The sequence below is a fragment of the Euleptes europaea genome, chromosome 6 (assembly GCF_029931775.1).
Source record: "Euleptes europaea isolate rEulEur1 chromosome 6, rEulEur1.hap1, whole genome shotgun sequence".
Taxonomy (NCBI): domain Eukaryota; kingdom Metazoa; phylum Chordata; class Lepidosauria; order Squamata; family Sphaerodactylidae; genus Euleptes; species Euleptes europaea.
Window position 1 is genome coordinate 35,521,204 of NC_079317.1, and position 13,986 is coordinate 35,535,189.

Here is a 13,986-nt window from a genome sequence, read left to right on the forward strand (position 1 = left end):
GTAACTCTGTTTATGGGATCACATGCAAATGTGGAAAATTGTACGTGGGAAGCTCTGTACGCCCACTAAAATTACGCATTGGGGAGCATATTTCCAGAATTAGAACGAAAGTATTGGAAGCCCCTCTAACATCCCATTTCATTGAAAACCATCACAATGAAAAGGACTTGCGATTCTTTGCCATTTGGGTTTACAGAGGTAACCCTTTTAATGCAGAAAATATACAAAACATACTACTCAAACAAGAAATGCGCTTTATCTATCTTTTGAAATCTTATTTTCCTTTCGGGTTAAACAATGAAATAGACCTTTCATGTTTTTTATAAAATCACAGCTGTTTCAGTTTTGGGTAGAGTTTTCAGATAAATTACACACACCTGTAATCAGCACTCTAAGCAGCTAAGAGCAGAGCAGCCTAGCAGGCGCGTGAAACTTCAAACTTCTGAGAGATTGTATATATTTGGTAACTTATTGAAGGTATGTAATTGTCACTGTATCCAACATTATGTTGTATGCTATATTGAGTACTATAGACTGTGTCTAGTTTAAAGAGCAATAAGTTTAGGAATTTATTGTCATTTTGTTCAACCTTAAAGGAGCTTAGACTCCAACTGAAAGGAGAGCTGATGAAGCTGCCCATGGGGTAGTGAAAACTCAAAGCATCCGGACGGCGTTCCTCTCCACCTATCGTCCGTCATCCTTCTCCCTGTTCCTGAAGGAATAACAAGCTTATGAACAGTATAAAATTCTAAGAGACTGATAAGTTATTGAACGTGATAAGCCTATAAAATATATTTTTGTATTGCATCACATTGTACTCATAGTTATTTTTATAAGTTTCCTTTAATAGTTTTGTATGTATGTAATATTTTCACTGTTGTCACTAAATTCACTGGCTTATAAAATAAGAGTTCGCGTTTCATCTACAGAGCCTTTACTATACTTTCCCCCAGCTTGACTTTTATAGTAAACGTGCCTTTTTGTTCTAACCACCTGGAGATTGGCAACCATACTGATAGAGAAAAGGCTCTTGTTTCAAACATGATAATTTCTTGAAACTTCAAGTACTGGCCTTGGTTTTGGTGTTTGGTATTTCTAAGCTTTATTTGTGGAACTAGAATAAACTAGAATTAATGTTCATGTTTTGTTTATTGTTTTTGTTGATCTGTTTTTCTTAAATCTTTATTTAAGTTACGTGTTCCTCTCTCTCTCTCAAGTCACAGCAGACTTACGTAGGGTTTTCAAGGCAAGAGACGTTTGGAAGTGGTTTGCCATTATTTGCTTCCACGTCACAACCCTGGTATTCCTTGGAGGGCTCCCATCCAAATACTAGCCAGAGTCAGCGCTGACAGTGTGTGACTGGCCTAAGGTTATACAGCAAGTTTCCGTGGCGTGAGTGGAGATTTGAACCTGGGTTTCCCAGATCCTAGTTCAATACTTTAACCACCACACCGGCTCTAGTTTACACAAAAACTCTGACTTCGAACCACATAACCTTAATTGTTTGTGCACTACCTAAATAAATGCAGAATGGAAATTCGTTGCATTTAAGTATGAAATGTGGGCTTACATTTCATATTCGATGAATGTATGTTTATGTTACATTGATAGTTTTACCTACCTGGAACTTACTTAGGAAATTCCTGGAGATTTGGGGAAGTGTCTGGGGAGAGCATTTTGGGGGAGTGGAGGGAGCTCAGCAAGGATGTGATGCTATAGGCAGGGGTCCCCAACATGGTACCTGTGAGCGCCATGGCTTCCACCGACACCTTTTCTGGTGCCTGCCAAGTGTTTTTAGGAAGTGAATGGGTGCCCAGCAAGGCTTCTGATTGACTACTGGAGATTTGAATGGGTGTGCAGGTTTTTTAAAAATGTTGATTTGGCAGCATCTGCCACCACAACACAAGGATCTACACTGTATTACTGAAGTTAAAAGGTGGCAATCATTTTGTGGCTATCTGGGCGTCCTGTGGCAGCCATTGTGTTTCTGTGCCCACCATGCTGTGTCAGAATTCCGAATGTGCCTGCAGGTTGGGGACCCTGCCATAGAGGTAGGGTTGCCAACCTCCAGGTACTACAATAATATAATCACCTGTGCCGTATTTAACGTTGTTACTGAAATGTGCGGCACGAGAGGCTCAAAAATAAAAACGAAGCTGGAAATTCACCACAGAACATATATTCGAAATAAAGCATTACATCATGCAGAAATCAACAAATTACAGTCATGTTCGACTCAAACAATAGCAATAAGCCCACAAAGAGACTGGCTTGTAGAATGGGGCGGGACCAACCCGTCCAAAATGTCTCTGCTTGTAGAAGTCAGAGAGTCCATTGAAATACCAACGAAACAACACCAACAGAAAAATATGCGGTGAAGACAAAGTCCAAAGGAAAAAGGAGGAGGGAGAACGCGTGGCTAGTCGCTGATGCGCGTTTCAAAAAGGCTTTCTTCAGCTCCAATAAAGCAAAGCAACCTCAGCTTTTTAAGTCCACTTGGTAGTAAGCTGGTTGTCAATGAGACCGTCAGCTGTGAAGTATACAAGCATTGCATTGTCACAAACAAAATACATACAATAATAAAGCGTGTATAGACCCAATGGGGGAAAAGTAAGCTTACCAAATGCGTCTTAATGAAACTATTATTGTATGTATTTTGTTCGTGACAATGCAATGCTTGTATACTTTAACAGCCTATATGTGAGTGCCTGATAGCTCCCCACCTGCTATAACTGGGTATGGCAAAAGACCCAGGGGCATTCTATGGGGTTTCCATCATAACGTCTTATGCCCTTTAAAAAAAATTGTATTTATTAATTAAAGCATTTACATGGCAGCTTACCGGTAATAAAGGCTTATGGCAGCTTACCAGTAATAATCAAAACTTTTCAAATGATCTATTAAGTATCTTTGCCTATTTTTGTGACAAGAGAGAAACAAACCCCGGCAATAGTTGTGTAACTAGAAGTATTTGTTCCTCAACACTGGGATAATGTGCTCTCTGCCTCTGGGAGATTGTTACAACCCCATACAAGAAAACAGTGGAGATGGTATTCAGTGAAATAGCATTGCAACGCTAGATCATCACAGCCCTCAAATCCTCTGGAAATCTGCTTGTCACTAAACTATCGTTTAAAAACACAAGTATGTATCAAGGATGAGCCCCGTGGAGTGGAAAGCTGCAGTACTGCAGCCAAAAGCTCTGCTCACGATTTGAGTTCGATCCCGACAGAAATTGATTTCAGGTAGCTGGCTCAAGGTTGACTCAGCCTTCCGTCCTTCCAAGGTCAGTAAAATGAGTACCCAGCTTGCTGGGGGTAAAGTGTGGACAACTGAAGAAGGCCATGGCAAATCACCCCATAAACATAGTTTGCCTAGTAAATGTCATGATGTGACACCACCCCATGGGTCAGTAATGACCCAGTGATTGCATAGGGGACTACCCTTTACTTTTACCATGTATCAAGGACGGGTTAGGGTGCAATGAGTGTGCATACAGCCTGCTGCTGCAACATAAATAATGAGCCATTTGTGCAAACATACCACATATATGACCTGACAAGAACACTGTGCCTTTTAATGTCTTGCTGTGGGACAGAGGGGGAAAGATATCAGTCCCAGAGGTAGTAGAGATCATTCATTTTTGGTGTTTGTTAATGCAGCTCTCTCCAGAGACAAAGATGAGGATTGTTCCTGGCTTTGAAGTATACCTTAGTTTTCCCTTCTCTCAAAGCTAATTTTCCAACTTGATGCTTCTGTGTATTGTACTATTGCAGCTTGTCTGCGCCCCGTTCTCTCAGTACACGAGGCAGCTTTCCACAGTTCTGGTGGTTTCCTTCCTCTGTTCCCCTGACTCACTGTTGTTCTATCTCATCATCCCAGAACTTGCATCTCTCCCCCTCCCCGGACTCCAAGTACTGTATGCAAGGGAAGTCCTGGTCAGGTTTTACAAATAAAACATTAAACTTTTTTTTTTTTAAGACAACTTTATTTAAAACAGTGGAACAGTCTTGTCTCCCTTTCTCTCTTAACAGTGGCCGTAAGTAGAGAAATAAGTTTCTGTATCATACGAGCTTTTGGAATGAGTGTTCCAGTGCAAACAATTGAATATTTATTATTTAATTAAAGCATTTATAAGCCTGTCTTTTTCCCAGATAATGGGAAGAGGAACTAAATCCTTATTCTAGATTTAGTTCATAAACACAACCCCCTGCAGGTAGCTCCGGCATGTCCCAAATTCTGCACAAAGGCCCAGTCCTAGGCATTGCGCTCCTTATTCGGAACAGGGGGTCAAGTCAGCATAGGGATACCCCTAACCCTTCCATAGCTGTGACGCACATGAAGCCTCGCCTTTCATCCTACAGAGTCTGCAAGCATTTCCCAGTCCAAGCAGTTGGCCTCAGTGCTGGAAACATGGGGAGCTGATGTGGGTCTGGTGGAAGGAGAGTGGGGTATAGAGCACCTCCGAGGGCCCTGGAGGTTGTGTATGAAGGATGGAGCAGTGAGTCTCATGGGAAGTCAGCATTGTGGAGAAATGCTTCAGTTCCTCTGTCAGTTGTTTTATCTCCCGGCGCAAAGCAGCATTCTGCCTCTCCAAATCTTCGCTCTCCTACATTTAAAAAAAGAAAAGAAAAAAAGATCAATAGGTAGTTAGAGACTGTAAAGCTGCTGTAGGGGGAGAATGTGGCAAATAAATGGACATAGGATCTGGACAACTCTAGCTTTCTTGGGAAAGTCTCTCTATCCCTTTCCTGTTATTACCAAAATATAGGCAATGTGGAGAGTTTTATCTTGCTAAGAAATTGGTCTATTTGTTATCCCTCTCTTCCTCCAAGGAATGCAGGGTGACATTCATTTATTTAATTAATTTATACTCCACCTTTCTCTCTAGTGGGGACCTAAAGCAGCTTGCATCATTCTCTGCTCCTCCATTTTATGCTCACAACAACCCTGTGAGGTAGCTTAGGCAGAGAGTGTGCGACAGGCCCAAGGTCACCCAGCAAGCTTCCTTGGCAGAGTGGGGATTCAAACCTGGGACTCCCAGATCGTAATCTGACACTCGAACCACACTGGTTCACCATAAAAGGTTCTGCTCTCCATTTACAACAACCCTGCAAGGTTGGTTAGGATGAAGAACTGGCCAAAGGTCCCTGAGTGAGCTCCATGGCTCAGTGGGGGTTGGAGACGGTAACAAATAGCAATTTGATATATGATATCTGAACATGTACAAAATGCAGTTTAAAAATGTGCTATTGATTAACTCTCAAACTTTTTTCTAGGTCCTTTAGGAATAGGTACTTTTACTCATGTTCATCCCCGGAATGACTCAGTTGTTCCTTGGAGTTATGCATGAGTTTTCTGTCCTTTAAAGATGACCTTGTGACCAGCCCTCACAAATTCTGGGTCTTCTCGTTCCTGTTAAAACCTGATTCTTCAGTTTCCCCTGAGATCAGCCCGGGTCAAATAAGCCAAAGCATGCGGCAGGGAAGTTGGGGTGTGTTTGACGTTTTTCTCACAGTAAGCACTACTGCCAATTATAAAGCAGCGTTTAAAGGGGCAGGGACACAAATGCTTCCTGATTTTTGTCTCCACCCAGAGTTCTTTCTGAGCAGACATTCACATAAGAAATGGGTTTTAAATGACGCTGGGGTTTCTTCCCCGCCCCGCCCCCCATTCCATTTTGTGAAATGGTTTTTTAAACGACACTTGGGTTTCTGCCAGGGAGAGGAGAACTGGACATTTCTCTCACAGTAAGCACTACAGCCAATTACAAAGCAGCATTTTCAAGGGGCAGGGACTCAGATGCTTCTGGATTTGAGCTGGTGATTTGCAAACATCTCATTGGTAATATATGAGAAGCACTTTGAACTGCAAACATATTTGTTTTCCACCGGTTTAACTGGTCCCCCTCCCAGTATGGAAATCTATGAAAAAGGTACTTTGGTGAGGCAGCTGAGAACTCTCTCTGACTAGTTCTGTGATCATTTTAAAAGACTTCTTTTCATTTAGAAATGACAGCCACTCAAGTTGCAATCGCCAGAGAAAGATGGGAACAGCATTTTAACCTTTCCCTCACAACTACCCCCCTGAAAATTGCCACTTCCAAGCTGTTTTCGCCCCTTACTGGAAAAAAAATATGGGTAAAAACAGGGACGTATTTTTTCAGAGGGGAGGTGAATGGCACTAGGGAAGAGTTAACACACACACACACACACACACACACACACACACACACACACACACACACACGGTTTCCCCCTAGAAATCATACACCCAGCAGCTGCAATCTGTAAAAGCAAAAAAATGTTTTAAAATGTAATGCATAGTTCTGCCCTCTGAGATCCTTAGGATCCCCAGACCATAACTACATTCCCCAAATTTCCATAGAGAGAGGGAATGGCTATTTAAAAATTTTTAAGTTTTTGAAGTAGATATGCCCTGAGAAAGAGACCAAAAAAAAAAAAAAAAAAAAGGATGCTAGCAAGAGGCCTCATAATGTTCTATTTTTAAAACTTCATTTTCCATTAGAAGCTCATTTATTTTATCCCATGGCTGCTAGGAGAAAAAGGAGATGGGGCGGGGAGGGGTATGGTTCCCTACTCCACCTTGGCAAAATCCAAGCGGCAGCTTTATGAAACAGCTTGTATTTTTTACCACACCTCCTGAGTGCGGTGTTGGAGGAGTGGTGCTAAAATATGTGAAGTGGAAAAGGGTCTGCGTGGGCGGGGGTCATAGCGTGTGTCTAGCTACTCTGTAGAATTTCCAAACGACTGACGCTTTTCCTGTAAACTCACATTCTGGGCAAACCCAGGCAGGGAAGCAGGCCCTGCGTTGATAGCAGTTGACATTTTCAGCCCTCGGCCACACAGCCTCCCCAGCCAGCAACTTATGAGAAATGACAGCGGCGTATTCTCCACCCTAGGTTCCCACTGCCTCTCGCCGAACTCTGTCGTGCACGCATATCTCCTCAACCCAGGCCACATACATCCTGAACCAAAGGAGCTCAGGCCTGGGGGGAGGAGAGTAAGGGGGGGGGGGTCAATAACTGCCATCTAGTATGAGAAAAACCACCTGCCACAGGAAACTTGTTACTGCACTAGAAGGAAAGTCTCGCTTGTTTCTTTCAGCAGCTGGGGAAAGCAGCAAAACAGTGGGGAATTCATCAGGCTTGTGGGTTCAGAGATGTATAGGGCAGCACTTCTTGCAGAAACCAAGGCAGGATAAAAATGTACATCTTCATTTTCTTAACCCAAACTCCATCTTATATTAGTTTAACTTTAGGGTCTAAACTAGGCATGACATGCTTCTATATTTTCTCTTTTTCAAGCGAATCCAGACACGACCTTTATACTCTTACATGGCTAGTTTGGCCCTTAGTTTAACGAATGTCAGATAATGTTTAGACTATGTAGTCATAGAATTTATTATGTATGTTGCATAACACTGATATAATCTTATAAGAGGTATTAGATGTAAGGTAAAATCTGTTCCCTGAAGGACTATAATCTGTGTGACTGTAAGTGTATGTATGGTGTTTTTTTTTTTTTGTTTTTTTTTAAATACTTTTTTAAAATACTAATAAAATATCTTGGGGGGGGGAAGAAGGTTTAGTAGCAACCAAAGATAACATACTGGAGGGGCTGTGGAGTGCTTAATAGCTTACTGAGTACTTTTGGAGAGCCCCAGGGTTCATACTAGGTCAGGATAAGTAGAAGCTGAGAACAAGCATCATGGCTTTGCTACCCTGACATGAGGCAGCAACAAGAAAACCCAGAAGCAGACTGTTTTTTTAAAAAAAAGAGAGAAGAAATAGGTTTCTGCTACATGGAGTTGATAGTGCCAATATTCAGAGAAGGGCAGAAATCCCTGGAAAGCAGGAAAAAGTGTTCCCAGGTCATGATATGCCAGCCACTTCACCTCCGGATTATTCATGCTGGAGACCTCCAGAAGGCAATTTATTCAGAGTAAGTCTGGGAACACTACTTGAGATCGATCACTGCATTTGTTTCCATTTGGCTAATCATATATTGTGCCTTTATGTCTTAGGTGTCCATTGATCCTTTCACATGGCAGATAACACAGATATGAGGATGTGAACTTAGAACTTCCAGGCATGCTTTTTAGCAGGGTACAAATATTTCTGCTATGAACTTCAAACATCCTATTCCTCAAACAGATGAGACAAAAATGGCAGGTTTGGGCAGCCTCAATTTAACCTGGGGGTATGTAGGGAAAGCAATTGGGATTTAACCCTTTAACCTCACTTGGTTTGCTATTCAAAACACATCTTTTCTCCTTTAGAATGCTAACAGCAGAGCAGGGAAACTGGTTTCAAGTAAACCCTCTCTTCTTTGCTGACACAGCCCTGAGGTAAACTGAGGCAGCATGAGACTGCAATTTGCATGATGTAGACCTAGGCATGGGATCTTTGCCTCTTCTCTCTGAGCCCTCAGTGTCTTTTTCAAGACTCAAAACACTAATTTGGAAAGACTGATCTGGCTCTTTCCCCTGCTTTCTAGAAAGAATGTCATTAGTTTGATCTTAATGGTTTAGCTCAGTGTGCCCTATAATAGCTCAGTTAAAGTCCATATCTTTGAATGAATTGGGTTTCAGACTCTGTGTGGTTTGTCATCATGAAAAGTATCAATACTGAGAGAGAATGTTTGTTCAGAGGTGGCAACTTGTCCAAATGGACTTTTACAACAGAAGATCCCCTCCCTCCACATGTGGATGCCAGCCCTGGGCTGGCAATCCCCAGGAGATTTATGAGGCGGACACTTCTTGGAAGTCATTGCATGTTTTGAAACAGGAATTGACATCATGACACTCTAGGAATTTCTAAAACTGCTATGGTTTTACCATAGTTTTTTTTTTAAATTCCTAGAGTACCATGACATCTAGTGTTGCCAAAGTCCAGGTGGTAGCTAGAGATCTCCCACTATTACAACTGATCTCCAGCAGATGGAGAAAATGGCTACTTTGGCCATTCGACTCTATGGCATTGAAGTCCCTCCCCTCTCCAAATCCTGCCCTCCTTAGGCTCCACCCCCCCCAAATCTCCAAGTATTTCCCAACCCTGACCTGGCAACCCTAATTACATCACTTCCTTTTTCTGAAACAGGAAGTGACTTCCAGAGGATGTTTCCCCCATGCTCCATTGATTGAGGGCAAGGGACAAAGATCATCACCGAGAGTTCCCCGCTGTTACCAGCGAAGTGACAACCCTATTTCCAGATGACCCACCTATGTTTGACCCTGCAATGTATTTGGTGTGTGGAGAAGCATGAATTGCTGGACTTTAGATCATATTTTCAGTTACCATTCCAAAGGCTTTGGGAGAATGTATAGATTCTGTTGAAGGAACCCAGAAGCTGGTGTTTGTATTGGAATATGCTGTATCCGCTGTGCTGAATGATATAAGATAAGCAGTTCCTGGGGAGCTAAGAGGAGTTTGAGGTTCTTAATGTATCAGAAACCATTTTAACAGGCAACCAAATTAGAAAAGATCCCATAAATAAAGGGCACCCGCCAAACTGTTTATATGTATAATGTTATGCAGGAGTATCTTTCCTAGGGTTGCCAGCCCCTGGCTGACAATCTCCAGGAACAAAATGGGGGAGGGGGGAGGATTCAAAATTGGCATTGGTGATACTGCGGAAATGCTTATGATTTCAGAACTGGAAGTGATGTCATGGTGCCTTGGGGCTCTAAGAATTTCCCAAATCTCTATAGTTTTTAACCATAGAGATTTGGGAAAATCCTAGAGTGTTAAAACCATGATGTCACTTCTGGTTCTGAACCTGGAAGTGACATCACATTGTCACCAATGCTGGTTTTTGCCTCCCATTTTGCTCCTGGCTCTCCACAGAGTGACAGCAGGTGCATGGACTTTTGGGTGGGAGCTTGCCTGCCATAGCAGGCAATCTGGTGGCCCTACCTTCCTTGAACACCAGCTTGAGAAGTCCACATTTGAAGTCCCCATAATGCACAACTAATTGCTGAGAAAGCATAAAGTCCCCAGCACACAAGTGCACACCTACATCTCTGACTAACCAGAAGAACAGTCTCATGAGTAGGCTTGCTAACTGCAGCTTAGGGAATTCCTAGATATTTGGGGCTGGAGGATTTTGGGAACAGGAGAGAGCTCAGCAAGGATGTGATGCCATAGAGTCCACCCTCCAAATTTGCTAGTTCCTGCAGTGAAAGTGATCTCTATAATCTGGACATCAGTTGTAATTCTGGGAGAACCCCACAGCCCCCACCTGGAAGGTGGACCAACCCTCCTCATGACTAATAAGCAAGGCTCTGACCAGCATATTGTTTTGGGATATTGGAAGATGCTATGGGAAAGAGACTTTCTGTCCCCTGGGTACCAAAGTAAACAATAAATGAGGGGGAAATACAAGTCCACATTTCTTTCTTCTTCCCCCGGGGATGGGGAACCACCCTGCTGGCATGCCTGATCAAGGGAAAGGTATAAAGATCATGGGGGAGGGCAGACTTTTGCCAATCTGGGGCCCACTGACTTCATGGACAGTGTCCTGCTGTCTCCTAATGCCTTCAGAGGCTGTATAGGGTCCAATTTTTTGTCAGCTTAAGAACTTTTAGATTCCCCCCCCCCCCTTTATCTGTGGCCTTTTTCTCTCCTTGCCCAACCTCAAGTCTCATTTGGAACATAAATGGCCCCCACTCCTGCTAAACACTATGGACGCCAGTAGGGAAGAAGGGGAATCACCACACACAGAAGCAACTTGGATCACTTTTTTAGAAATCAGAAAAAAATGTGCACACCTCTACTTAAAATTGATTTTGGCCTGACTCAAACGAACACCAGTGAGAAGCTAAACCCATTCCCAGACTATTCCACCTCAGGCTGCAGACTGGGGGATCACACAGAAAAGATTCCCTGGACATACACATCTATGTATCCATTTTTATCCTGCCTTTCTTCCAGTTCAGGATGGCAGGCCTTGCTCCCTCATTTTATTTCACAACCACCCTGTGAAGTAGGTTGTGATGATAGAAAGTAACTGGTCTGAGGTTCCCCAGTGAGATAGCACATCACTCTACTACACAGCACTGGGTGTTAAAGAGCCATATCAGGGATAGGGGAAGCTGCAACTCTTCTCCCTGATCTTTAGTTTTGCTGTATGAAGGAACATTGGTAGGGCAAACTGCTTGAGGAAGGATGAATGAACTGAACTGTGAGCAATCTGAAGGGAAAGAAGGAATATTCCTTCATACAGTCATGTGATCATCCAAGCTACAATCTGAAGTGATGTGGTTTTGCCACCACATATGTTGATATGCACCAATTTAGACTTATCACAGGTGGATAGATGATGGAAGCTCTTACCACATGCAGAGTATCTGCTTTCTGTGTCTGTCTTTGCCGGCTCTTCTGAGCTGCGATGCGATTCTTTTCCCTTCTTTGCACTTTTCTCATGTCATCAGAAGATTCCTGGAGAAAGCACAAAGAATAAATGTGAAAGGCAGTCAGCAGCCTTGTGCTTACTGCTAAGGATCCCACATAGAAGGCAAAGTGATGGGACAGAAGGTCAAACTTGCTGTCATATTCATGTCAGAATCAATGTAAAATTGATGGAGGAATGCTCCTTCTCCAAGCTTACACAAATCCTCCTTTTAGAAAGCTTTCCTTGCACAGACTCCTGTTAAAGGTAAGGAACAAGCCTAATGGAGCACCCAATACATCCAGAGGTGCTGTTAGGCAATTCTAGTCTCTGATCTTAATAGTATTTTGGGTGCATGCAAAAAAGGAAGACTCAAAATGCAGTAAATAAACAAAGCTGGTAATGTCAAAGCTGCAGGCGGAGGGGGGAAGCTGCTGAACTGTAAGCCAGGTCCCCAACCTTCTGCCAGAAAGTCCATCATTGCCAGCAGCACTCCTGAATACATTTGTCAATAGGAGGGTCTGTCTTCCATTCAGTCAATAAAGACGGTTGGTGCTGTCATGGGAGTCCCAGATTCCAATCCAAACACATCCATGAAATCCAGTAACTTTTGTATCTACATTTCTAAAACTATTTTCATTTTCAGTCATTTCATAGCCTCCACCTCTATCTCTCCTGCCATTTGTTTTTCCCTTAAATATACACCTGTGTATATGTTCTGCACTTTTTATTCTATGTTTCACACTTTACCCTCTGTTCCTACCAAGAGGACTAGCATGTCTCTATTTCTGATTTCACAACTTGCCATGTCTATCAAGGGGAAACTTTAACCTCTCCTTAGAAAACCTAAGTCCTTTGTTCTTACTTTCTTCCAAAGGTTCTTCTCTCCAAAGCATGTCAATATATCCCCCAAAGTTAATGAATTTCTTCCCTCCAGATGAGGTCTGACGAGTTGGGAGCCACATAAATTGTTCTTTTGCTATCACATTGCGGAAAACCATTTACTATGCTTTTCTTCAACAGCACCTGCATGCTTCCTAAATCCGTTTCTGCTGTGTCTTAACTTCCTGCAATTCTGCACTGTGTTATTGCCTAGCCTCTCATCTTTGGCTTCATTTTGTTGTTGTTGGAGTTTATTCTTGAATCCCTTCCTAGAAAACTCTGCCATTCCAGCCTTGAAAAAGCCCAAGTGCAGGAGATGTTCCTGGTCCCTAGCCCTCAATGCTGGTTCTCTTTCAAGACACTTCTTTGGCACCAAGAAAGATCTCAGGAGTCGAGCCAAGTAGATAGAAAATACGGTGGAGTGCATCTAGTCACACTGCTCTGCAAAGACTGAAGCCTTCTTCCAGCCTAACAGAAGTTTCCTCCCAGTCCTTTAAGTTGGAGGAAGGCTTGGCTTCTTAGCCTGGAGGGGGGCTTCAGTCTTCACAGAGCAGAGTGCAAGATTCACCCTGGTGTGAAGCAGAATTTCCTTCTTTTATGTCTGACAAGGCTCCCATGCCTTTAACAGCCTGAAGTAAGGCAGATGGATCATCTGCATGCTGTGGAACACTTCATCAGTTGAATTTCTGGGTGCCATGCTGTTGTTCAAGTGCACAGGAGTCCTGACAGGAAAAAAGTGGCAACCTGAAAAGGATCTGAGAAGCAAATCCCCAAATCATACCTGTTTGCTGGAGGAAGATGAGTGGCTGAAACTGCAGGAGTCACTGCTGTCAGAGCTATGGGGCATGGCTCACAGCTCCCCCTGCCTGTGGACCCTCTACCGTCCTACTTCCTTTAGGTCCTTAGCGATTTTCTTGTCCTTCGCCTCTGGCTTTGACTTTTCCCCCCAGGGCTGCCTCTTGTACCATGGGCAGTTTCTCTGCTGCTTTCCTGCTGGCTCTGCCTGTATTCCTCTCCCTCCAGAATCTGCACCTCACACTGCTGTTATCAGCCTTTCGTTAGGTCTTGGGCGCTGTGGTTTCTCAGAAGCTGCGAAGGACTCAACTGGAAGTCACATGGGCGGAAACTCTGAAGAAGAAAACTTACAATGAGAAAAAAAAATCACCTCTGGGAAAATCAAAATAGTCTGCGAAAAAAACCCGAACTACTTCAGGCAGTTAGTGAGACAGTTTCAGCCATAATAGGCTCCGTATAAGGTGGGGAATTCACATGCTCAAAGAGAAGAAAAACAGTTCTGTTCAGATTTATTTTGTTCAATCGAAGCAATAAAATCTACCTTAAACCCTCTGAGAGTGCAAAATACAACGTTCAGTAATTTAAACGTAAAAACAATTGATCATGTACACTACAAACTTTCTATGTTTGCAGCCATAAAAGCAAAATGCTTCTGCTTCCATCACAGTCCTCCCATGGTTGTCAAGTAGAAATTTATTTTTTGCAAGTTTAGTCTATGTTCCTTGACAGCTAGCATGTGCTTTTGTGGTATTTAGATCTTTACATAATAGACATAGGAATAGATACATAGACAACTAGGGTTGCCAACCTCCAGGTACTAGCTGGAGATCTCCTGCTATTACAACTGATCTCCACCCGATAGAGGTCAGTTTACCGGGAGAAACAGGCCACTTCAGCA

The 13,986-nt window shown here is 43.0% G+C and overlaps 1 protein-coding gene across 1 annotated transcript; it reads right to left on the reverse strand.

The window, feature by feature from the left end:
* Positions 1 to 4,386: 4,386 nt before the first annotated feature.
* BATF (basic leucine zipper ATF-like transcription factor) lies at positions 4,387 to 13,208 on the reverse strand. The gene is made up of 3 exons (XM_056850733.1): positions 13,075 to 13,208; positions 11,357 to 11,461; positions 4,387 to 4,609 (listed from the first exon to the last, which is right to left on the reverse strand). Exons 1-3 carry the CDS (start codon positions 13,138 to 13,140, stop codon positions 4,400 to 4,402), a joined length of 381 nt encoding a protein of 126 aa, XP_056706711.1. The 5' UTR covers positions 13,141 to 13,208; the 3' UTR covers positions 4,387 to 4,399.
* Between the last annotated feature and the right edge of the window lie 778 nt (positions 13,209 to 13,986).

What these genes read in the sequence shown, in the direction of transcription:
- BATF (XM_056850733.1), bottom strand. Translation starts at nt 13,140, where the DNA reads ATGCCCCATAGCTCTGACAGCAGTGACTCCTGCAGTTTCAGCCACTCA. An exon ending in CATCTTCCTCCAGCAAACAG is followed by an intron (nt 11,462 to 13,074) that starts GTATGATTTGGG and finishes TGCTTTCTCCAG; the next exon opens with GAATCTTCTGATGACATGAG. An exon ending in AAGCAGATACTCTGCATGTG is followed by an intron (nt 4,610 to 11,356) that starts GTAAGAGCTTCC and finishes TTTTAAATGTAG; the next exon opens with GAGAGCGAAGATTTGGAGAG.